Genomic DNA, 24,071 nt, shown 5'->3' on the forward strand with positions numbered 1-24,071 from the left:
AGTACTGCGGGTAAAAACAACACAAGAGAAATATGAAATTAGGCCAGGCGTAGTGGCTCACGCCTGTAATCTCAGCACTTTGGGAGGCCGAGGCAGGTGGATCACTTGAGGTCAGGAGTTCGAGACCAGCCTGGACAACATGATGAAACCCCATCTCTACTAAAGATACAAAACATTAGCTGGGCATGGTGGCACACACCTGTAATCCCTGCTACTTGGGAGGCTGGAGCAGGAGAATCACTTGAACCCAGGAGGTGGAGGTTGCAGTGAGCTGAGATTGCACCACTGCACTCCAACCTGGGCGACAGAGTGAGACTCCGTCTCAAAAAAAAAAAAAAAAAGAAATATGAAATTAATTGGTATAGGAAGATGAAAATCAAAACACAAAGTAGAAAGTTTCCCAAATACTGTAATAATGTACATTTCAAATCAAATTAACAAGCAAGCTAGAAAAACTTACAAATACATACTTACATATATATACACACACATAACACACATGACTAAAGTATTAAAATGAGACATATTTCTTTCATTCAGGTAAACTGGACTAGAAGATAAGACTAACTTGTATATCTGGCTCTAAGGAATTAAAATTTTCTTTTACATGGTTAGAAGGTGTTAAAAATGTTTAAGCATGGGCCAGGCGCAGTGGCTTATGCCTATAATCCTAGCACTTTGGGAGGCTGAGGCGAGCAGATCGCCTGAGCTCAGGAGTTTGAGACCAGCCTGGCCAACATGGTGAAACTCCGCCTCTACTAAAAAAAATACAAAAAATTAGCCAAGCATGGTGGCAAGTGCCTGTAATCCCAGCTACTAGGAAGGCTGAGGCACGAGAATCTGAGCTCGGGAGGTGGAGGTTGCAGTGAGCCAAGATAGCACCACTGCACTCCAGCCTGGGCAACAAGAGCAAAACTCCGTCTTAAAAAAAAAAAAAAAAAAAAAAAGAAATGAAAAAATGTTTAAGCATGGCTAGACGCCGTGGCTCACGCCTCTAATCCCAATGCTTTGTGAGGCTAAGGCAGGAGGATCGCTTGAGGCCAGGAATTCGAGACCAACCTAGGCAACACAGTGGGACCCCTGTCCCTACAAAAAATAAAAAATAAAATAAAGTAGCTAGGTGTAGTGGTGTGTGCCTGTAGTCCCAGCTATTCAGAAGGCTGAGACAGAAGAATTCCTTGTACCCAGGAATCCAAGGTCACAGTAAGTTATGATGGTGCCACTATACTCCAGCCTGGGTGACAGTGAGACTCTTAAAAAAAAAAAATTTAGGCAGTAGAAAAACATGATCATATTTGGGTTTAGAGAAATCATTCTGGCAGAGGATGAATAAAACAGGAAGAGTTCAGGGTGAGAAGACCAGTCAGGACCAGTTTTACAGTTAGATGAGAAATGAGGGTCTGAACTACATGATGAGAGTCTGAACTAAGTCTGTGACAATGAAACCAAGAGCAAGACTTTACAAAATATTCTTTCAAAAAGAAACAGGTAGAAATAACCCATGTCATTAAAATTAGCACCCTGAGATGCTCTCATAATGTCCATCATCTGATCTTTATGTAGCTCCAGTTGTCTTCGAAGATCCTTTAGTCCTTCAAGTCTTGTCAATGGAAGTGCGTCATAAACACTTACTGAGAGAAAATGGTTAATTTCCTAAAAGAGAAAATTAATTAAAATGTAACTTGCTTTTAACATGTATTGGTTAAGCCTGTGAAATAAAACTTAATAAAAGAAAAAAATTAGTTAAGTGCCATTTATAGACACTGACTCACGTCTCTATTACTACCAAACAAGGAAGAAATAAATGATTTCTTCCACTGCAAACCCTACAATGTTTTAATTCTCTTTTTTAGACAGAGTCTCGCTCTGTCACCAAGGCTAGAGTGCAGTGGGGCTATCAAGGCTCACTGCTACCTCTGCCTCCCAGGTTCAAGTGATTCTAATGTCTCAGCCTCCCGAATAGCTGGCATTTACATGAATGTGCCACCACGCCCAGCTAATTTTGTATTTTTAGTAGAGATGGGGTTTTGCCATGTTGGCCGGGCTGGTCTCGAACTCCTGACCTCAGTGATCTGCCCACCTCAGCCTTCCAAAGCGCTGGGATTACAGGCATGAGCCACTGCACCTGGCCTAATCCTTTAAATTCTAATAGACTCTCTCACGGTAACACAGATTTCAAGATTGTTATAGCATACTCAACTGGAGGGAAATGCTTAAATTTCTCTTTAGTAGCATAACTCTACATCTTAACATATTGAAATATGTTTTTATATTTACATAGAGTCAAATACAGACTATCATTTAAAAATTATAATTAAGATATGTATGGAAGAATATACCTAAACATAATTTTGAGGTTTATAAAGATTAAAACTTGAAATATGCTTTCAAAAGTTAAACGTTATCTCTAACACAAACACTAAATTGACATTGAAAAGATCCAATGGTAGTTCTGAGCTATCAGTGGACCTTAGGATCTTATGTGTTAAAATCAAAGCAATTTTATGTCACATTCCTTGAAAACTTAAATTTCGATCTTTACCAGGAAGTTTTGATATTTATACTTTGGCTTCAATGCAAAGAGATACATTAAGATTCATTTTTTTATTTCTTAAGTAGGTAGATCTCATGTTACACACAAGTATGTGTGTGTGTGTGTGTGTGTGTGTGTGTATATATATATTTTTTTTTTTGAGACAGGGTCTCACTCTGTCACCCAGGCTGGAGTGCAGTGGAGCAATCTTGGCTTATCGCAGCCTTGACCTCCAGGGCTCAGGTGATCCTTCCATCTCAGCTACCTGAGTAGCTGATTCTACAAGCACATATCACCATGCCCGACTAATTTTTTGTAGAGATGGGGTTTCACCATGTTGCCCAGGCTGGTCTTGAACTCCTGGGCTCAGGCAGTCCTCCTGCCTCAGCCTCCCAAAGTGCTGAGATTATAGGCATAAGCCAATGTGCCTGGCCTACGTATATATTTTTAATCACAATTAAAAAAAAAGATTCCATTTTTTACTGCTACAGCATTACAGATTTTTGAAAAGTCCTACTGTCTATGTTCTCTAATAAAAAATAGTAGACGATGAAATTTTTATTACCTCCAAGAGTGAAAAGGGTCCTCTACTGTATTTGATTTTTTGCTGAGTAATACGCAAATCCTTAAAAACAACATGGTCAGGAAAAGGATCTAAAAGCTTAATCGTGAGATAGAGGTTTTCATTATCCTTGTTATCTATCACTAAGTATTTCAACAAGTCCAATACCTAAATATAATTTAAAAAGAAAAAATTATGAGAGAAATAATTTTAAAGTAAGCCAACAAAACTTACTGTAATAAATGGTAAAATCTATTAACCTAGATCAGATTAAATGTTCTAATTACATCTAAGATACCCAGCTTTTAGTTTTTGTGTTTTCAAATAATTCAATAACTATGTAAGGTACTACTACAAGATGGGTACTGAGGTTAAAAAAAAATGCCAATATTAATGAAACAGTTTATATAAGAAGTAACTCAACCACCACCATAATGTTGCGAACTGCCATCCCTAGTTTTGACTACCTCTCTACTTCAGCATAGTAGATACAACTATCAAAAGTACCAAGTGCTCTGTAATTGATTACAAAGGTTAATTCATTAAGAATATTTTTCCAATCATTTTACAAAAAATATTCTCAATAAAATCACCAATTATACCAAGTAAACATAAAACACTCAAATCCTTCTAACAATACTTTATAAATATATTTTAAATACCATTTTGAAGATGATTCAGAAAATTACCTGTTTCTGAACCTCCACCTGCTCATCCACAAGGGGTATAAGTGTACCAACAATAACATGAAGATGGTTTTCTAGAGCATCCTTACAGTAAGTCACGGCTGTCTGGCAAACCTGACTTAATAAGTCACAACAAAGGGAGAAGCTACGTAATGACACATCCATGATACAAGAAGGCCTAATATAGGGAGAAAAAAAAAAAGACAACCAGTTAAGTTCTGGAAAATTACTCTGAAATAAATTCATTCAGAAGTCCTTTTGTTCAGCATCTCTAATTCTTATATGCCTTGACATAAATATTTTAATGGCTCATAAGCCAAAAAGAGAAGTGACATCAGCAAAATGCAGAATAGGCAGCTCTAAGCTTCCATCCTTTAACAGAAACATTGAAAAACAGGCAAAATTGTCAGAACTAATTTTGTTAGAATTCTGTAAAAGAGTCAAAGGTTTACAGTAATCAGGAAAATATTGAATCAAGAAAAATGCAACTGAAAAACAGTAGGAAAGCTTCGTGGTGACTTTACTTGTCCTTGCCCATCCCTACCCCAGCTTGGCAACAATCACAAAAGCAGCAGCCTATATCCTCGGTGTGAGACACTGGCTCATGGTAGTTCATGGAGCTAAGTAGATTAGTTACAAACTATTGTATATGTCTATTCTAACCTGTCTGGAGCCAAGGACTGATGTAAAGTGCATGGCTCTGTTTTGTTTAACTTCATACAAGCTACAAAAGATATGGGTGTTGCTTGAAACTTTGTAAGGCTGACCAACAACCTGCAGGTGCATAGGGCAAAAGATTACTGCTGAGACATACAAGAGGCTGCCTAAAGCCTAGGAGTAGCTGGGGAGAGTATTTCTTTGGGAAATTAGTATATTCAAAAGCACCCACAAATTAGGGGGATTTCAGAAAGCCACACACATGCTCAAGATAAGACTCTTGCTCAGAAAAGACCGGAGAAGACCCTAAGCTTGTATTTGGGGCTGATCCCAAGCAATGCAGGCATGGCTAAGTGTTGAAGAAGAATCCTAGCATAAAGCCAATCTGCAAACACTAGGAAAAGTTTTCTCCTCTCATGCTTCCTCATTCCAACACTCTTGGTATCCAAGGAAATCTCTATCAAACACTATCTAAACACAAGCTAAGGTACAAAGTTTTCAGTGACCACACGAGGCAAGACACAAAAGGACATATATTGTACAACTCTAGATTAAAATATCTACAATGGGCAAATTCATTGAGAGAGAAAATAGATCAGTTTCTCAATGGCCAGTGGGAAGGGGGAATGTGGAGTTACTGTGGAATGAGTAGAGAGGTTCAGTTTGAGATAATGAAAGTTTGGACATAGACAGTGGTGATGGTTGCACAACAATGGAAATGTAATTGATGCCACTGAACTGGCCATTTAATGGCAAAAATAAAAAATTTTATGTTACATAGTTTACCACAATAAAAAAGACCTTAAAAAATAGAAATCTCATTAAAATCAATGGAAAAGATCACAGATGCTAAATTGAACAACCCCAATTCTTGTTTTGTTTTTGTGTTTTCTTTTTTTTCTTGAGATGGAGTCTTGCTCTGTCGCCCAGGCTGGAGTGCAGTGGTGCGAGCTTGACTCACTGCAAGCTCTGCCTACTTGGTTCTGGCCATTTTCCTGCCTCAGCCTCCTGAGTAGCTAGGACTACAGGCACCTGCCACCACACCCGGCTAGTTTTTTTGTATTTTTAGTAGACACGGGGTTTCACCGTGTTAGCCAGGATGGTATCAATCTCCTGACCTTGTGATCCGCCCGCCTCAGCCTCCCAAAGTGCTGGGATTACAGGCGTGAGCCACTGCGCGCAGCCGAACAACCCCAATTCTATAGTAACATTTATTTGAGGCCATCAATAGCTAGAATATTAGTATTAAAATGTTGAAGATCCTTCTTAAGATTTCTAGAATTGGAGAAGCAGTGCTTTTTTTTTTTTTTTTTTCTTGAGTGAAAGTCTCACTCTGTTGCCCAGGCAGGAATGCAGTGGTGTAATCAAGGCTCACTGGCAGCCTCAAACTCTTGAGCTCAAGCCATCCTCCTACCTCACCCTCCTAAGTAGCTAGAACTACAGGCGCATATCATCATACCTGGATAATTTTCTTTCTTTCTTTTTTTTTTTTGAGACAGTAGTCTCGCACTGTCTCCCAGGCTGGAGTGTAGTGGCACAATCTTTGCTCACTGTAACCTGCAACCTCTGCCTCCTGAGCGCAAGCGATCCTCCCACCTCAGCCTCCGGAGTAGGTGAGACTACAGGTGCATGCCACAATCCCTGGCTAATTTTTTAAAAAAATTTTTGTAGAGATGGTGTTTCACATCATGTTGCCCAGGCTGGTCTCTAACTCCTGGGCTCAAGCAATATACCTACCTCAACCTCCCAAAGTGCTGGGATTATAGGTGTGAGCTACCACATCTGGCCCAAATTTTCTTTTTTAAAAAATTTTTAGTAGAAATGAGGTCTGCTATGTTTCCCAGGCAATTAGTGCAATTTTTAAAAACTAATAGGTAAATATAATAGACATCTTAAAAAGCAAAATTCAGAAAGCAACACTCTGGTATCTACCTCTTAGAAGCATATAAACTTTCAGTTAAAAGAACAGGATAGGTTGGGCATAGTAGCTGATGCCTGTAATCCCAGCACACTGGGAGGCTGAGGCCTGACAGTTCACTTGAGCCCAGGAGTTTGAGACCACCCTGGGCAATATGGTGAAACCCCACCTCTACAAAACACACAAAAAATTAGTCAGGCACGGTGGTATGCTCCTGCAGTCCCAGCTACCTGGCAGGGTGAGGAGAAAGGATAATCTGAACCCAGGAGGTTGAGGATGCAGTGAGCCGTGACTGCACCCAGCCTGGGTGGACAGTGAGTCTTTGTCTCAAAACAAAACAAAGCAAAAAAACAGGAAGAACAGGATAGAAAGACTGCTTATATATTGGTCCAAATAAGTTATTTACCTTTGGTTGATATAGTGAATCAAAGTATAAATAACGTCTCGAAGAACAAAGGCCCAAGCTCCTCCTAAGCCACTTTTTATATCTTTCAGTAATAAACTAACAAACAGGTGGTATATTTTAAGAATTCTGTGCTTCTTATAAACATTATTTGTTTCAGCTGCTTGCTCACATATGGCAAGAAGAATTTTCTGATAGGAATCCTAGAAAATAAACAGATTTAGTAAAAACTTGTTTAATTAGATACTCGACTACAATAAATACACTTTATATTTTTTCTTCAAGTATTTGAATACCTACACATTTTATATTTAAAAAAACTAAATAACAGAATTTAGATTTGGGTTTGATATCAAGTACAAAATGTTACATTAAGAAAATTACTATCTTAAACTATTGTCAATTTATTTAATTTTCAGAAAGTAAACCACAATTAAATAGTATATTCCTATGAAAAAGTAGATATATTCCCGAGCTAATATATGAGTAAAGTGTCACAAGATTCTGTTCTCATATGTAACATATTTCAATTAATGCTGACAAGTAAAATACCATTTAAACTTGTAAATGAATGTTTTCCTTTTTAATTATGAGATAAATTTTTCATTTGTTTACTTTTCCTCTTTAAGATGTACTTACAAAGATTTTTTTAGCTAAAAAAGAAGGAATGCTCTATTATTAAACTCATCATGTATACTTACAGGGCTTTTGGAAAGAATTTCTAAAATGCTTTTTAACTTGTTTTTATAACAATTGCTGATATAGGCAAATGTTGCTTTAATCACATGCGATGGAAAATGAGGTGGATTAGGAGCAGGATCCAAATCCCTAACAGAGTTAAGGGAAAAAATAACAGTCATCATTTAAAAAAGTTTTGTTCATAGACCAGTGAACTTCCAAAATGAAAATTTAGATTTTAATAACCCCCAAATTCAAAAACTGTTTTTCTACTGAAAAACTATACTTCCAATAAAATCACAAATGACATACCACAGTCCAGATATATAAATCAGATTATCTAAATACCTTTCACCCTCAATAACTTAAATAATCTTAAATGATCTTACAATGATTTTCTTAAAAAATCTTATAAAGTTAAAAGGCAGTTCCACAAATAAGCCTCAGTATTACTTCAGATCAGAATCAAAGCTCTATGCCCGTACTGTAAAAGCAGTATTTTAAGACATGGCAATCAACACTTATTTAGACAGCGTGAAATTACATATGTGAAAGTACTTTCTCAGATATTATTACTATTTTATATGCCCAGCACAGTAGGGCACATTAAAAAAAAAAAAAAAAGTAAAGTGTATTTTCAAGTAGCTTACAATCAAGCCAGGAAAACAACTCTAATGTTCATATACAACTCAGAGACATTCACATCCAAATTAAATTGTACAGATAATAAAGCACAATAAAGAAAAGGTGAGGCTGGGTACGGTGGCTCATGCCTGTAAACACAGCACTTTGGTTGACCAACACGGGGGAATCACTTGAGGCCAGAAGTTCAAGACCAGCCTGGGCAACATGGTGAAACCCTGTCTCTACCAAAAACATAAAAAATTAGCCAGGTGCAGTGATGTGCGTCTGTCGTCCCAGCTACTCGAGAGGCTGAGGTGGAAGGAAGGATCGCTTGAGCCTGGAAGGCGGAGGTTGCAGTGACCCGAGATTATGTCACTGCACTCCAGCCAGGACAACAGAGTGAGACTGCATCTCAAAAAAAAAAAAAGAAAAGGTGATCTAGAAAGGCAAGACCTAGATAAAGAGAAGAGAACTAGGAATAATGTGCATAAAGAAAAAAATTTCAAGGGACAACAATTGGCACAATGTTCAGATATTACAGAAAGACTAAGAAAAGGTTATTGGGGTGGCCAACCAAGTGGTCAATTTAGAAAGAGTAATTACTGTGGGGAGACTATGGTAAAAGAGGATAGGTAATTACCTCAATTCAAAGGTGGCTAATTTTTAAAGAAACAAATTTTTTAAAAAGAGTGATGTCTATAAATTGAAACAGACATTGAAGGTGTCAACCAATAAACTTCTTTAAGAACTTGTGAAGTTACAGCTAGTTCTCTAAGTTTAAAATGTACATACCCTGAAAAGTCACAGAGGTCAGTGCTCTGACTGGCACTAGAATTTGCTGGCTCATGTAATGTCATCAATAACTCCACCACAATCTCTGGTAAATTACTAATGAATAAATGATCAATCTGCAAGGGCACAAAATTAAAATATATTTAATATTTTATATCTTTGAACTTCAAGACAGCTCAATAGGCATATATTACCTTATTTCCAAAAGTATTCGATGACTGTAAAAGAAAACAGATGACTCAAAGTCCAAGATTTACAAGATTATAACTAACTATACCTTTTTCTTCTATGCAGCCAACCTGTAGACTAAGAGGAAAAAGTATGAAAATCAAGCCAAACAAGGCCCCCTTAATCCAATTCTTCAATTTTACAGAATCATTTTAAATAAGACTTCAGGTCTATCATTAAGTTATATGACCTGGTAATTTTCCTGCCAACCAAATTTCCCACTGATGTATAACCGCTCCTCTATCTGAATTGTACTCTTTATTTGGGGATTCTGTCTCAATTACAGAACTTTACTGTTAAGAATTCCCAGGGACTGGGAACAATGTCATCTTTGTTCCCCGCATAACTTCTTCCCAGACTTCTACTTGAGTGCCATCCCAAATTCTAAGGCTAGCTGCGATCCACATCCCCTTTCATCAATAGTGGAATAAAACGCTCCCCAACAGATTTGGACTTTTCATTAATCTACTTCCCACTATAGACAAGTAGCTTCACAAAAGACACAAATTCTCTAAATATAAAGAATCAGTCTGCTACGTTACACTTTAGTTAGATGAATGAGAATTGTGAAGTCTTAACGGTGAATGTAACAACTTTCCAAATAAGGAATTACAGTGATCTAAACCAAAAGGCAAATGGCTAATTTACTTAATGCATAAGGAAGTTCAAAAACATACTTCCTAATAACAAAAAATATTTTAGAAGGTGACAAGAAACAAACCTAACGTAAATGAGGCAGAGCAATAAGGTCTGGAGGCAGGGAACCTAAGGCCAATCCATGCTGACTTCCTAGAACGAAATCAAAAGGAAAACCCCAACTTTCCATGCTCAAGTAACAAAAGGACAAGAGGCTACTCCCTTTGCAACCCCCTGCCTTTTACTGTGGCAGATAAGAAATTGAAAGTACCTCTGATTGGTCCCCTCCTATAACCAATCAGACTGATTACAGCCCACTACTTCATTTACATGGGGTGTATACCAAGTAACCAATGGGAAACCTCTGAAGGGTATTTAAACCCCAGAAAATTCTGTAACCAGGCCCTTGAGCCACTTGCTCAGGGCCCACTCCCACTCTGTGGAGTATAATTTCATTTTCAATAAATCTCTGCCTTTGTTGCTTCATTCTTTCCTTGCTTTGTGTGTTTTATATAATTCGTTTTTTTTTTTTTTTTTTTTGAGACAAAGTCTTGCTCTGTTGCCCAGGCTGGAGTGCAGTGGTACGATCTTGGCTCACTGCAACCTCCGCCTCCCGGGTTTGTGATTCTCCTGACTCAGCTTCCCAAACAGCTGGGATTACAGGCACATACCACCACACCCAGTAGAGACAGGGTTTCACCATGTTGGCCAGTTTGGTCTCGAACTCCTGATCTCAGGTGATCCACCCACCTTGGCCTCCCAAAGTGCTGGGATTACAGGCGTGAGCCACTGCACCTGGCGAAGAATTTAACTTACATCTTTAACCAAAAAGCTAAGAAACTGTGATTTAATTTTTGCCGTTCTTCATTCTTGAGGCAAGTGTTTCAGTCAAGGTTGAACGTAATTACTTGTCCCTCCAAAACCTATTCAGGCTCTAAAAATTGTTGTCTTTTGGTTTGAATACATTAAGAAAAGAATAGTAAGATTAAGAATGCTCAGAAGACTAAGCTGGGAGATTGAATGGGAGTGGCTAGAGGCTGAGTGTCTCTCTCAAATTCCATAATCTCTGGAGTGCCTATTTCTGTTCCAGCTGTCTTTGGGAAAGGAGTCCTCTGCTCACCATTTCCCTGCAGACTTACAACCAGTTCTGAATAGGTCCACCTAAGCAACTTGCTGTTCCATTTCTTGGTTCAATATAGATAACTAGGAAACTAAAAAAAAAAAAAGGTCTCTTGAAGTTTATCTAATACTGACCAAGTTTGGTTAGTTATCCCTTACTTATATCCAAAATAAATAAATACATACATAAATGTGGGGTGACCACAGCTTTTTTATCTTAAAAAATTTATATCTATGTTTTAATATAAGTTGCTTCAAAAAATTTTGGAATGTATATAAATGATTATAAAACAAATGAAGCTTGTTAAATCCTTCCTTACTTGACTCCTTCTTTTGACAAAGATTTAATGAATACTCAAAATATATTACGTGGTTGAGACACATCAGCCAAAAAAAAAGAGAGAAAAATGTATACTGAAGAAGACTGGTAAATAATTAACATAATTCAAAAGTAAATTATGGTCTGGCAAGGTGGCTTACATCTGTAATCCCAGCACTTTGGGAGGCTGAGGTGGGAAGATCACCTGAAGTCAAGAGTTCAAGACCAGCCTGGCCAACATGGTGAAACCCCGTCTCTACTAAAAATATGAAAATTAGATGGGTGTGGTGGCACGCAGCTGTAGTACCAGCTACTTGGGTGGCTGAGGCAGGAGAATTGCTGGAACCCAGGAGACAGAGGCTTCAGTGAACTGAGATCATGCCACTGCACTCCAGTCTGGGCAACAGAGTAAGACTCTGTCTCAAAAACAAAAGCAAAGACAAAAAAAAAAAAGGTAAATTTTATCATACGTTAGAAGGTAATAAGTGTCATGAAAAAAACAAACGGCAGGGTATGAGAACTATAGGAATGAGGGACGGTTGTTTTTCTTGAAAAGTGGAAAGCTTGGTGAGATTGAAGAGGGAGTGAAGGTTTTCTGTACACTGTTTAGTATTCCTTGACTTTAACAACCAGCTTGCATTCGTGTATTACTACAGTTAAAATAAATTTTTAAATGGCAGAAGAAAATTATTCAAATGGTTTTTTGGGTTATTTCTAATTTAAAACATTTCTACTTAGTTAAAAGCCAATCAGAGAGAGAGAACACGACATAACCAAAAAAATTCACGGGTTGGCTATGCTAGATAATGATTACCACAAGCTAAGTTTCAATATATAAATACGAATAAGTCAAATAAATAGCCTTAAAACTTAAAGGTTATATCTCATATCATTCAGGGAATGAAAAGTACATAAAAATTGAAGCCATACCTGTTTTCCCAGTAAGTTTTCACTTTTAAGCATATCATAGACCTTGGTAGCGGTCTCTCTTTGCTGTGCCATCCCACTGTCTCCTGTACCCTCATAGGCAAAATAAGGAAGAATATTTACAAGAATCTTTGGAAAGCAGTCTGTTAGAAGAGTTTTCCAGTCCTCTTGAATCTGATTAGCAATGGACTTCACCTCATCAAAATGACTTCTAATCACCAGATGTGGAATCAAAACCTTATAACAAGATCTAAAAATAGAAAAATTTAAAATATAGGTTATATATAACTTTTCCAAGTAAAATTTTATAAAATAGTTCTTAAAAACTGTTTTAATACCATCAGCATTAAAGTATCACACTTTATCCAGATTATTAAACATTCTTTAATTTTATAAATGGAAAAATTAAGTAAATTCTAAATAGTCACATTAAAAAAATTAGAAAGCTTAGAACATACCACCACCATGATTATGGGATTTAAAAATGGGACCTTGTTCAGTAGCACCCTTAGCAAAAAGAAAAAACAAAACAATAAAAAAAAAAATGGAGACTTGAATTTATATTTATTTCTTCTGCATAATCAACTAATGTAAATGCAGTTGACCCTTGAAAAACATGGGTTTGAACTTATACTTGCATATTTTTCAACCAAATGCAGACAGAAAAACAGTATTCACGGGATGTGAAAGTCTATATACAGAGGACTGACTTTCCATATACGTGGGTTCTGCAGGGCCAACTTGGTGACTTGAGTACATGTAGATTTAGGCATACATGGGGGATCCTGGAATGAATCCCTCGCATATACAGAGATATGACTATATTGTTCTTGCCAAAATGAATGAACTATAAGGACCACTAAATTTACTTTTGTAGGAATATATTTCTTAAAGGAAACTACCTACATACAACCCATAATCTATCAGAAAACTCTATTAGAATGAATCTGAAACTCAGATCTGTGATATACTACATGTAAAATGCATACCAAAGTCCGTAACACAGAGCATGTTCAATAAATATGAGATGCCTTCCCATCATCCTGATACCTAAACATTACTTTTTAGTTGTTTCAAACCTCTCCATTTTCAAATTTTTCTTCTACGGAGTTAAAGTTAGCAAAATAAAGTTTTACATTAAGTTTCTAAATCTAATAGAAGTAATGACAAAAAGGCCTATAGTCAAGCAACAGAAAAGAAAAACAAGGCAGAAATAACCAACTACTAGTAATTTATCTTCAATTTTTTCCAAAGGAAAGATGATCAAATATTAAAGCTAAAAAGGACCTGAAAGATCTCCTCGTGTAACTTCCTTACTTTACACATTAAAAAACCAAGGCATAGAGGGTCTTTATGTGGTTTGACCGAAGTCAGATAGCTGGCTGTTGGCACAGCTAGGACCGGATCTGAAGTCCAGTGACTCCCTTCAATACATCCTTATTAAAAGAAGCTATCCTGCTTCTCATACTATGTAGGCTCCCACACACACGTGTATGGGTATGGTATGTGTGGTGCTGGTGAGGGGACTTGCTAAATATTGTTCACTAATTTTAAATTAAACAAATTTCACATATGTCACGTATAAACTTACCTATAGAAATCCTCAATATTTGTGTAGTTTAATAAAATAAAAGGAAAAGAAGATAAGTTGTATTCGGTATCTTGAAGATTTAGCCATTCCAAAACCAGATAATCTAAATGAGATGCCATAAAGTCTTCTAAACATCTATATCCAAAAGTTTCAGAAACTTTCTCTAAAACCTGCACAAACCAAAAAGTCAATGTGCTAAGAAAAAAGAAAAAAATACATCATTTAAATGCTTGTTAATATTGTTTAGAGTAGGACCTAGAAGCAACATTCATTTAACTTTTCTTGATTTCCTTATCTATGAGATGGGAATAATAATTAAGAAAATGTACTCAACTGGCACAGTATCTGACACATAGCAAACCCTTAATAAATGTTAAGTAAATAGAAACATAAAAATATGCTAAGAGTTTCCAACATTTGGTTATACTTAAAGGAAGATTTAATATAAAATTATTAGCCAGGCGTGGTGGTTCACACCTGTAATCCCAACGCTTTGGGAGTCTGCGGAGGGAGGGTTGCTTAAGCCCAAGAGTTCAAGACCAGCTTGGGCAACATAGCAAGAGCCCGCCTGTATAAAAAATTAGCCAGGTGTGCGGATGTGGTGGCGGGTGCCTGTAGTCCCAGCTACTCGGGAGGCTGAGGCAGGAGAATGGCATGAACCCGGGAGGCAGAGCTTGCGGTGAGCCGAGATTGTGCCACTGCACTCCAGTCTGGGCGACAGAGCGAGACTCCGTTTCAAAAAAAAAAATTAGCCAGGTGTGGTGGCACATGCCTGTAGTCCCAGCTACTCAGGAGGCTTGGGAGGATCGCTTGAGCCCAGGAGGTCAAGACTGCAGTGAGCCATGATCGCATCACCGCACTCCAGCCTGGATGACAGAGTAAGACCCTGTCTTTCAAAATAAATAAATAAATATAAAGTAAAATTATTTCTCTTAGGCTTAAATCCAAGTAAGAAAAATGTAAACTTATGATTATTAGGTAATGTATTTGTATACTTTTAAGAAATACCAAACAAGTCTTATACTGAGAGGTAAAAGGCTAACTGATTATAGGCTGGCTTACTCCAAAGCACCACAGAAACTATGCTGGTAGAATGTTAACTGGCATAATATCAGTCCATGACCTACCACTGATTTATCACATAAAAATTTGCAATGGAAAGGCCTGGAACTTCCTAAACCATAAATGCTGAGGTGATGGAAAAGAGATGGGGCCAACATTCTATAATACCGTGCTGATGCACTAATTATAAGGCTTGGACCCTAGTCCTTCTCCCCTGATAACTGAACTTAAAAGCCTGATAGCTCTAAAATTTGACTTCTGGCCCTGCTAGATCCCAAGGTGCTGCCCCAGAATCTACCAGGCAAAACACCTATACTGCTCTTGTCTCCATGTGTTTCTCTCAATAAATACTATTTCCAAAAGCCTGGTCAGTCTGGTGGACAAGTCATTCACCCTTGTTAGTACAATGAAAGCCTTGTGAAATGCTCTTAAATGGAATGTAAGAAACAACAGTGTGTACACATAAATACACCATTTGAATAGTTTTTATATAACTGCTTTCCAATGTTCCCAACCTAAAAAATAAAATTGCTTCCTAGTCTTAAATAAGTGCCACTCAGAAAATCTAGCTTTAACTTTTTAAATTATTTCACAGTGACCTAAGGAAGCTTCTAATAAAATACTCATCCACATATACCTTTTTCACAAGGTGAGGTTCTAATCCATTCTCTTTCACAGATTTACATAGGGCAAACAAAGCCTGTTTTTCGCAGATAGGGCTGCAGGATAAAACTACAGCTATCAACGTCAGTAAAACAGATTTTCTATTATAAATTTCATCCACAGGTTCAGGGTTCTCAGCACTATGGGACTTAAAGAGAAATTAAAAAAAAATAACATAATGTAAAATGTAAATGTTTAACAATCAATTATAAAATCCCAACTGAACTCCACATTTTTTGACTAGCTATACACATTTCAAAAACCTACTCACTAATCCTAGTTCTGTCTTTTGGTACAAGAAAGAGTAAGGACCAACACCTTTGCTAAATCACAAGCATTGACATGTTTAAAAACAATTATGAGCTTTCCACTAAGTCAATTCCTTCATCCATTTTGTATAAGACACAGATCTATAACATTCTGGCTAAAAGTCTTTTACTTTACTCAGAACCAAACCAAACATTATAGTTATCCTATAAAAATTACAGAAACATTTAATAACTGAAACAGTGTAATTGGATTGCTTGTAACACAAAGGATATTTGTTTGGGGGATGGATACCCCATTCTCCATGATGTGATTATTTCACATTGTATACCTGTATCAAAACATCTCATGTACCCCCCAAATATATATACACACACACACACACACACACACACCTATGTACCCATAAAAATTAAAAAATCTAAAAATACAGCAAAAAGTATAAAAGATTCAAGTTCTTGTATTAACTTTGTTCACGACAATATGCTTCTATTAATGCAGTGTAAGACAGAGTTAGCCTTTTTTGATAACTGTAATACAATGTTGATTCATACTATAATCGCAAGATATAAAACTTCCTAGGTCTTTTTCGAAATAAATTGCTGTCAGATCAATATTTTCCCTTTTTGCAGATGACAGGCTGATTTAAAATGTATAATACACATTATCTCATTAGATTTTATGTTATTTACACTTATCTTTCTAATCTATTGAAATTCTTTTCTAAACTCACATTCTTTCAATTTCCCGCTATCACAGACTTGACAGTTATTTAACTATCTTAAATACTTGTAAGAAACAAACGAGGGCATAAATAAATGAAAAAATTTGAACTCTAAGATAATCATTACCATAAAAAATATATTATTCTACAGAAATGTGAAATATCACAAGTTTCACTGTAAACACCACAATGATTTGATCTTGTGTGAGATTCTTCTCCTCAATCCATTTCTTCCCACTGTCACCTGTTCCCTTAATTAGCTTTTAATCAGATCACATAGGAAAGGATTTTTTTTTTTAAAAAGGAAGCCATTTATATGCCCATAAAAACTCAGTTAAATTTTGGGTTTCTCCCTAAAAATGCTAAACCAAAAGAAATTGCTATGATTTGACCCATTGTGACCCAGAAATAATGCAGTTTCATTCAATTCATACCGTTGTTTTAGAGCAGCTTTATACTGTAAACTACTGGATTATAAACTCTCTTATGCCAAACTTGGTGAAGTAATTTATGGGATATTCATAGCAAGCATATGATAACAGCAAATACATGTTACTTAAAATTACCATTTCTCTCATTCCTTCCTGAGCTTTCAAGTATGCATTTTCAAAAGCAGTTTGCTGAAGCTTCAAAGGAAGTGCTTTCAGTAACCTGGAAGAATCTCCCTTCGTGTCCTGGAACAATCTTAAAACAAGCAAACAAACAAACAGTGAAATAATTTCTTAATTTCAAACCCTACTTTCCAAAGCATATTCCAGAACAAAAATAAATCACTCTGTGAGACATAATAACATACCAGCTCTTTCTTAAAGACTAATAAAACCTTAGTTTATTTAAAGAAGTTCAGATCAGCAGCTTAGTATTAAGGTCTTGAATACAAAATCTGTTTTCTCCTAGAACTGAAGAGTGTCTTAAAATATATTTTAACTATTGCCCAAATTTGAACAGCACTGAACTCAAACTAGCCAGAAAAGATCAACTGTTCTCTGGCCAAACACCAATTAGTTGAGTCCATAGATTCCAATGTCAACCTGCTCTAATATTTAATCACTCTGAAAGTGGGTAAGTTAATGTTTTTATGTACCATTTAAATTTTGTTTTATGTGATGGAAAAAAGTTGATCAGTACACCTTTTGCGTAATAGCCACATATTTAAGGATAATTCTTTAATCAACTTTGTCTTTTATCCTTTTTTAGTAATCGAAGCTTTTATAATTGTTTATGTTCCTCTGATTCTTCTAGTTTCACTCACTGCTCTTAAAATAGCTGAACATTAGATATCTGCTATTGTCTGAATGTTTAACCCCTCCAAATGTCATGTTGAAATCTGATCCCCATTGGGTTATGCCTAATGGGAGGTGTCTGAGTCATGGGGGCAGATCCCTCACGAATAGATTAAGGCCTGAGGGTAAGGAATGAGTGAGTTCTCACTATTCAGTTCCCACAAGGGCTGGTTATTTAAAAAAAGAGCCTGGCATGGCCTTCCCTGCCTCCACCCTTGCTTCCTCTCTCACCATGTGATCTTTGCACACACTGATTCCTCTTTGCCTTCTGCCATGAGTCTGAGGCCCTTACTAGATGTAGACGCCATATGCCAAATAAACCTCTTTTCTTTGTAAATATCCAGCCTCAGGTTTTCCTTTATAGCAACACAAAGGGACTAAGACAAAATCTAACAAGTGTAAAATAAAAAAAAAAAAAGAATGCTACTTGCATGTTATTCTTGAATTTATGCTTTTTGAATCTTCAATTTTTTTAATGCCACCACTACACTGCCGCCTTATTACATTCAACTCAGTCTTACATTACCTCAGTCCTTAAAGTTCAGCATACATTTGCTTTAATCTGTGAGATTTAATAAGGACTTGAACTACTAAACGTATTCATTAGAAATCCTTGCAATGCATTATGGTCTTACTAAAAAGAGTTCCAAATCTGAGGAGTTAGACACAAAATCTAGTTTATGAAAACATTACTGTCAGCATATTCAAATACTGAAATATTAGTTTTAATACTTTATGTGACTGCTGAACAATATAGTGATCTTTTATTATTGATCGCTTACATTTCAAAGTTACTCAAATGATTTTCAGCTTTGATGTTTTTGAAGCATCATGTAATTTTTTTTCAAGTACATTCATTTATTTTAAAACAGTTATTGGATACCTATCACATGCCAAGTATTGTTTTAGGTGCTAAAAATACAACAATGAACAGAACAGACAAAAACCAGTGCCTTTTAGGAACATATATACTAGTGGAATAGGGAGAAGTAAATATATTAAAATATGTTTCACGTTATCATAAATGCTAGAGAAAAATAAAACAAGGGAATAGCAAGATGGCAACATAGGAACAGTTCTGGTCTGCAGCTCCCAGTGAGATCAACGCAGAAGGTGGTGATTTCTGCATTTCCAACTGAGGTAGCTGGCTCATCTCATTGGGACTGGTTAGACAGTGGGTACAGCCCACGGAGGGAGAGTCAAAGCAGGGTGGGGTGTAGCCTCACCCGGGAAGCACAAGGGGTCTGGGAACTCCCTCCCCTAGCCAAGGGAAGCCGTGAGGGGCTATGCTGTGAGGGGCTATGCTGTGAGGAATGGTGGATTCCAGCCCAGATACTATGCTATTCCCACGGTCTTTGCAACCCGCAGACCAGGAGATTTCCTTGGGTGCCTACACCACCAGGGCCCTGGGTTTCAAGCACAAAGCTGGGCGGCCATTTGGGCAGACACTGAGCTAGCTGCAAGAGTTTTTTTTCATACCCCAGTGGCACCTGGAGCGCCAGCAAGACAGACCCATCCACTTCCCTAGAAAGGGGGCTGAAGCCAGGGAGCCAAGTAGTCTAGCTCAGTGGATCTCACCCCCATGGAGACCAGCAAGTTAAGATCCACTGGCTTGAAATTCTTGCTGCCAGCACAACAGTCTGAAGTCGACCTGGGACATTGGAGCTTGGTGGGGGGAGGGGCGTCTGCAATTACTGAGGCTTCAGTAGGATTTTTTCCCCTCACAGTATAAACAAAGCCACTAGGAAGTTCGAACCAGGCGGAGCCCACCATAGTGCCACAAAGCCACTGTAGCCAGACTGCCTCTCTAGATTCCTCCTCTCTGGGCAGGGTATCTCTGAAAGACAGGCAGCAGCCCCAGTCAGGGGCTTATAGATAAAATTCCCATCTCCCTGGGACAGAGCACCTGGGGGAATGGGTGGCTGTGGGCACAGCTTCAGCACACTTAAACATTCCTGCCTGCCAGCTCTGAAGAGAATAGCGGATCTCCCAGCACAGCGCTCGAGCTCTGCTAAGGGACAGACTGCCTCCTCAAGTGGGTCCCTGACCCCCATGCCTCCTGACTGGGAGACACCTCCCAGCAGGGGTCGACAGACACCTCATACAGAAGAGCTCCGGCTGCCATCTGGCGGGTGCCCCTCTGAGACGAACCTTCCCAGAGGAAGGAACAGGCAGCAATCTTTGCTGTTCTGCAGCCTCCACGGGTGATACCCAGGCAAACAGGGTCTGGAGTGGATCTCCAGCAAACTCCAGCAGACCTGCGGCAGAGGGGCCTGACTGTAAAAAGGAAAACTAACAAACAGAAAGGAATAACATCAACATCAACAAAAAGGACGTCCACACAGAAACCCCATCCAAAGGTCACCAACATCAAAGACCAAAGGTAGATAAATCCATGAAGATGAGGAAAAACCAGCGCAAAAGGGCTGAAAATTCCAAAAACCAGAATGCCTCTTCTGCTCCAGAGGATCACAATTCTTCACCAGCAAGGGAACAAAACTGGACGGAGAATGAGTTTGACGAACTGACAGAAGTAGGCTTCAGAAGATGCGTAATAACAAACTCCTCTGAGCTAAAGGAGCATGTTCTAACCCAATGCAAGGAAGCTAAGAACCTTGAAAAAAGGTTAGAGGAACTGCTAACTAGAATAATCAGTGTAGGGAAGAACATAAATGACCTGATGGAGCTGAAAAACGCAGGATGAGAACATCGTGAAGCATATACAAGTATCAATAGCCAAATTGATTAAGCAGAAGAAAGGATATCAGAGATTGAAGATCAACTTAATGAAATAAAGCATGAAGACATGATTAGAGAAAAAAGAATGAAAAGGAACAAACAAAGCCTCCAAGAAATATGGGACTATATGAAAAGACCAAATCTCCGTTTGACTGGTGTACCTGAAAGTGATGGGGAGAATGGAACCAAGTTGGAAAACACTCTTCAGGATATTATCAGAACTTCCCCAACCTAGCGAGACAGGCCAACATTCAAATTCAGGAAATACAGAGAACACCACAAAGATACTCCTCAAGAAGAGCAACCCCAAGACACATAATCATCAGATTCACCAAGGTTGAAATGAATGAAAAAATGTTAGGGGCAGCCAGAGAGAAAGGTCAAGTTGCCCACAAACGGAAGCCCATCAGACTAACAGCGGATCTCTCGGCAGAAACCTTACAAGCCAGAAGAGAGTGGGGGCCAATATTCAACACTCTTAAAGAAAATCATTTTCAACCCAGAATTTCGTATCCAGCCAAACTAAGCTTCATAACCAAAGGAGAAATAAAATCCTTTATAGACAAGCAAATGCTGAGAGATTTTGTCAACACCAGGCCTGCCTTACAAGAGCTCCTGAAGGTAGCACTAAATATGGAAAGGCAAAGCTGGTACCAGCCACTGCAAAAACATACCAAATTGTAAAGACCACTGACACTATGAAGAAACTGCATCAACTAATGGGCAAAATAACCAGTTAGCATCATAATGACAGGATCAAATTCACACATAACAATATTAACCTTAAATGTAAATGGGCTAAAATGTCCCAGTTAAAAGACAGAGACTGGCAAATTGGATAAAGAGTCAAGACCCATCAGTGTGCTGTATTCAGGGGACTCATCTCACATGCAAAGACACACATAGGCTCAAAATAAAGGGATGGAGGAATATTTACCAAGCAAATAGAAAGAAAAAAAGCAACAGTTGCAATCCTAGTCTCTGATAAACATCCAACAAAGATCAAGAAAGACAAAGAAGAGTATTACATGATGGTATAGGGATCAATGCAACAAGTGCTAACTATCCTAAATATATATGCACCCAATACAGGAGCACCCAGATGCATAAAGCAAGTTCTTAGAGACCTACGAAGAGACTTAGACTCCCACACAATAATAGCAGGAGACTTTAACACCCCACTGTCAATATTAGACAGATCAATGAGACAGAAAATTAACAAGGATATTCAGGACTTGAACCGAGCTCTGGACCAAGCGGACCTAATAGACATCTACAGAACTCTCCACCCCAAATCAACAGAGTAATATACATTCTTCTTAGCACCACATCACACTTATTCTAAAACTGACCACATAACTGAAAGTAAAACACTCCTTAGCAAATGCAAAAGAATGGAAATCATAACAGTCTCTCAGATCACAGCGCAATCAAATTAGAAGTGAGGATTAAGAAACTCACTCAAAACCGCACAACCACATGGAAACTGAACAACCTGCTCCTGAATGACTACTAGGTAAATAACGAAATGAAGGCAGAAATAAGTAAGTTCTTTGAAACCAATAAGAACAAAGACACAATGTACCAGAATCTCTGGGACACAGCTAAAGCAGTGTTTAGAGGGAAATTTATAGCACTAAATGCTCACAGGACAATGTGGGAAAGATCTAAAATTGACACCTTAATATCACAATTAAAAGAACTAGAGAAGCAAGAGCAAACAAATTCAAAAGCTAGCAGAAGACAAGAAATAACCAAGATCAGAGCTGAAGTGAAGGAGATAGAGACACACACACAAAAAAAACCTTTTAAAAACATCTTAATCCAAGAGCAGGTTTTTTGAAAATATTAACAAAATAGACCACTAGCAAGATTAATAAAGAAGAAAAGAGAGAAGAATCAAATAGACACAATAAAAAATGATAAAGAGGATAATACTACTGATCCCACAGAAATACAAACTACCATCATACAATACTATAAATACCTCTACGCAAATAAACTAGAAAATCTAGAAGAATGATAAATTCCTAGACACATACAACCTCCCGACTAAAGCAGGAAGAAGTCAAATCCCTGAATAGACCAATAACAAGTTCTGAAATTGAGGCAGTAATTAATAGCCTACCAACCAAAAAAAGCCCAGGACCAGATGGATTCACAGCTGAATTCTACCAGAGTTACAAAGAGGAGCTGGTACCATTCCTTCTGAAACTATTCCAAACAACAGAAAAAGAGGGACTCTTCCCTAACTCATTTTATGATGCCAGCATCATCCTGATACCAAAACCTGGCAGAGACACAAGAAAAAAGGAAAATTTCAGGCCATTATCCGTGATGAACATCAATGTGAAAATCTTCAATAAAATACTGGCAAACTGTATCCAGAACATCAAAATGCTTATCCACCACTATCAAGTTAGCTTCATCCCTGGGATGCAAGGCTGATTCAACATACACAAATCAATAAACATAATCCATCACATAAACAGAATGAATGACAAAAACTACATGATTAAAGGCTCACGCCTGTGATCTCAGCACTTTGGGAGGACAAGGTGGGTGGATCACCTGAGGTCAGGAGTTCAAGACCAGCCTGGCCAACATGGCGAAACCCCATCTCTACGAAAAATAAAAAAATTAGCCGGGCGTGGTGGCAGGTGCCTGTAATCCCAGCTACTCAGGAGGATGAGGCAGAAGAATTGCTTGAACCGAGGAGGTGGAGGCTACAGTGAACCGAGATCACGCCATTGCACTCCAGCCTGGGAGACATGAGTGAAACTCCGTCTCAAAAAAAAAAAGAATGAAATTAATACATGTTTATTCCAGTACTCAAATATAAAAGATCCTCATGATAGAATCCTTCCAGTGCTTCACTGGATGTTCACTCAAGTAAATATAATTGTAATTAGCACAATGTAAAATGTGCTAATTATCATTTTATAAACTCACATAAAATCACAGTAATTTCCAAACAGTCCATATCTCCTGTACGTGATAGTAGACACACCTCACTCAAGTCAACCACTTGTTAGCTCTGTGGCATAAGCAAGTTACTTTACCTAAGTCACAGTTTTCATTTATAAATTGAAGGAAATAATAGAATCTAAGTGATAGAAGTGTAAGAATTAAGAATAAACATAAATGCCAGGCACACCGTATATACTCAACAAGTGTTAGCTATTTTTAATATCGCAACTGTGAGCTGTTACTATGTAAGACATTCTACTGCCGTCTGCAGCATTCCAAATACTTCATGAATAGCTGACCCATTACCTATTGATTGACTCTGCAGCCAACATGCGAACTTGGTGATGATTATCAGCAAGAAATTGTGTAAATACTTCGTTTACAGGAAAGTCTTTTCCCATTACATTAAGAATGGCCCATTTTGAATAAGGATCGGCCTATGGGAAAAGAACTGAGGTTAAACATGAAATAGAGAAAAATTACTCATTAACAAACAAAGACTGCTTTAAAATTCTCAATGGAGATCTTACTAAAAAAATGCAAAAACTCACCTCAAGCAAAGTTTTAAGGCAATTTACTAGGGCCATTCTTACAGAGAATGTATATTTCCTCTCCTTTGTTAGATGCCTGAAATCAAGTAAGTTTTCCAAAGTTAAATAATCATTCTGATAAAAGCACTCAGAAAACTCA

General features: G+C 37.8%; 1 protein-coding gene across 1 annotated transcript in view; it reads right to left on the minus strand.

Annotated features, from left to right (window-relative positions):
- Nucleotides 1-24,071, minus strand: part of ATM (ATM serine/threonine kinase) — a 140,286-nt gene that overhangs the window by 72,409 nt on the left and 43,806 nt on the right. Inside the window, exons 21-32 of the mRNA XM_030828865.1 lie at nucleotides 23,933-24,008; nucleotides 23,688-23,818; nucleotides 16,956-17,073; nucleotides 15,373-15,546; nucleotides 13,674-13,843; nucleotides 12,086-12,332; nucleotides 8,854-8,969; nucleotides 7,461-7,587; nucleotides 6,763-6,962; nucleotides 3,785-3,959; nucleotides 3,099-3,263; nucleotides 1,521-1,653 (exon numbers count right to left, since the gene is read on the minus strand). Of these exons, the coding sequence (XP_030684725.1) occupies nucleotides 1,521-1,653; nucleotides 3,099-3,263; nucleotides 3,785-3,959; nucleotides 6,763-6,962; nucleotides 7,461-7,587; nucleotides 8,854-8,969; nucleotides 12,086-12,332; nucleotides 13,674-13,843; nucleotides 15,373-15,546; nucleotides 16,956-17,073; nucleotides 23,688-23,818; nucleotides 23,933-24,008 (1,832 nt within the window). The remainder of the gene's footprint in view (nucleotides 1-1,520; nucleotides 1,654-3,098; nucleotides 3,264-3,784; nucleotides 3,960-6,762; nucleotides 6,963-7,460; nucleotides 7,588-8,853; nucleotides 8,970-12,085; nucleotides 12,333-13,673; nucleotides 13,844-15,372; nucleotides 15,547-16,955; nucleotides 17,074-23,687; nucleotides 23,819-23,932; nucleotides 24,009-24,071) is intronic.

This window comes from Nomascus leucogenys, chromosome 15 (assembly GCF_006542625.1).
Source record: "Nomascus leucogenys isolate Asia chromosome 15, Asia_NLE_v1, whole genome shotgun sequence".
Lineage (NCBI taxonomy): Eukaryota > Metazoa > Chordata > Mammalia > Primates > Hylobatidae > Nomascus > Nomascus leucogenys.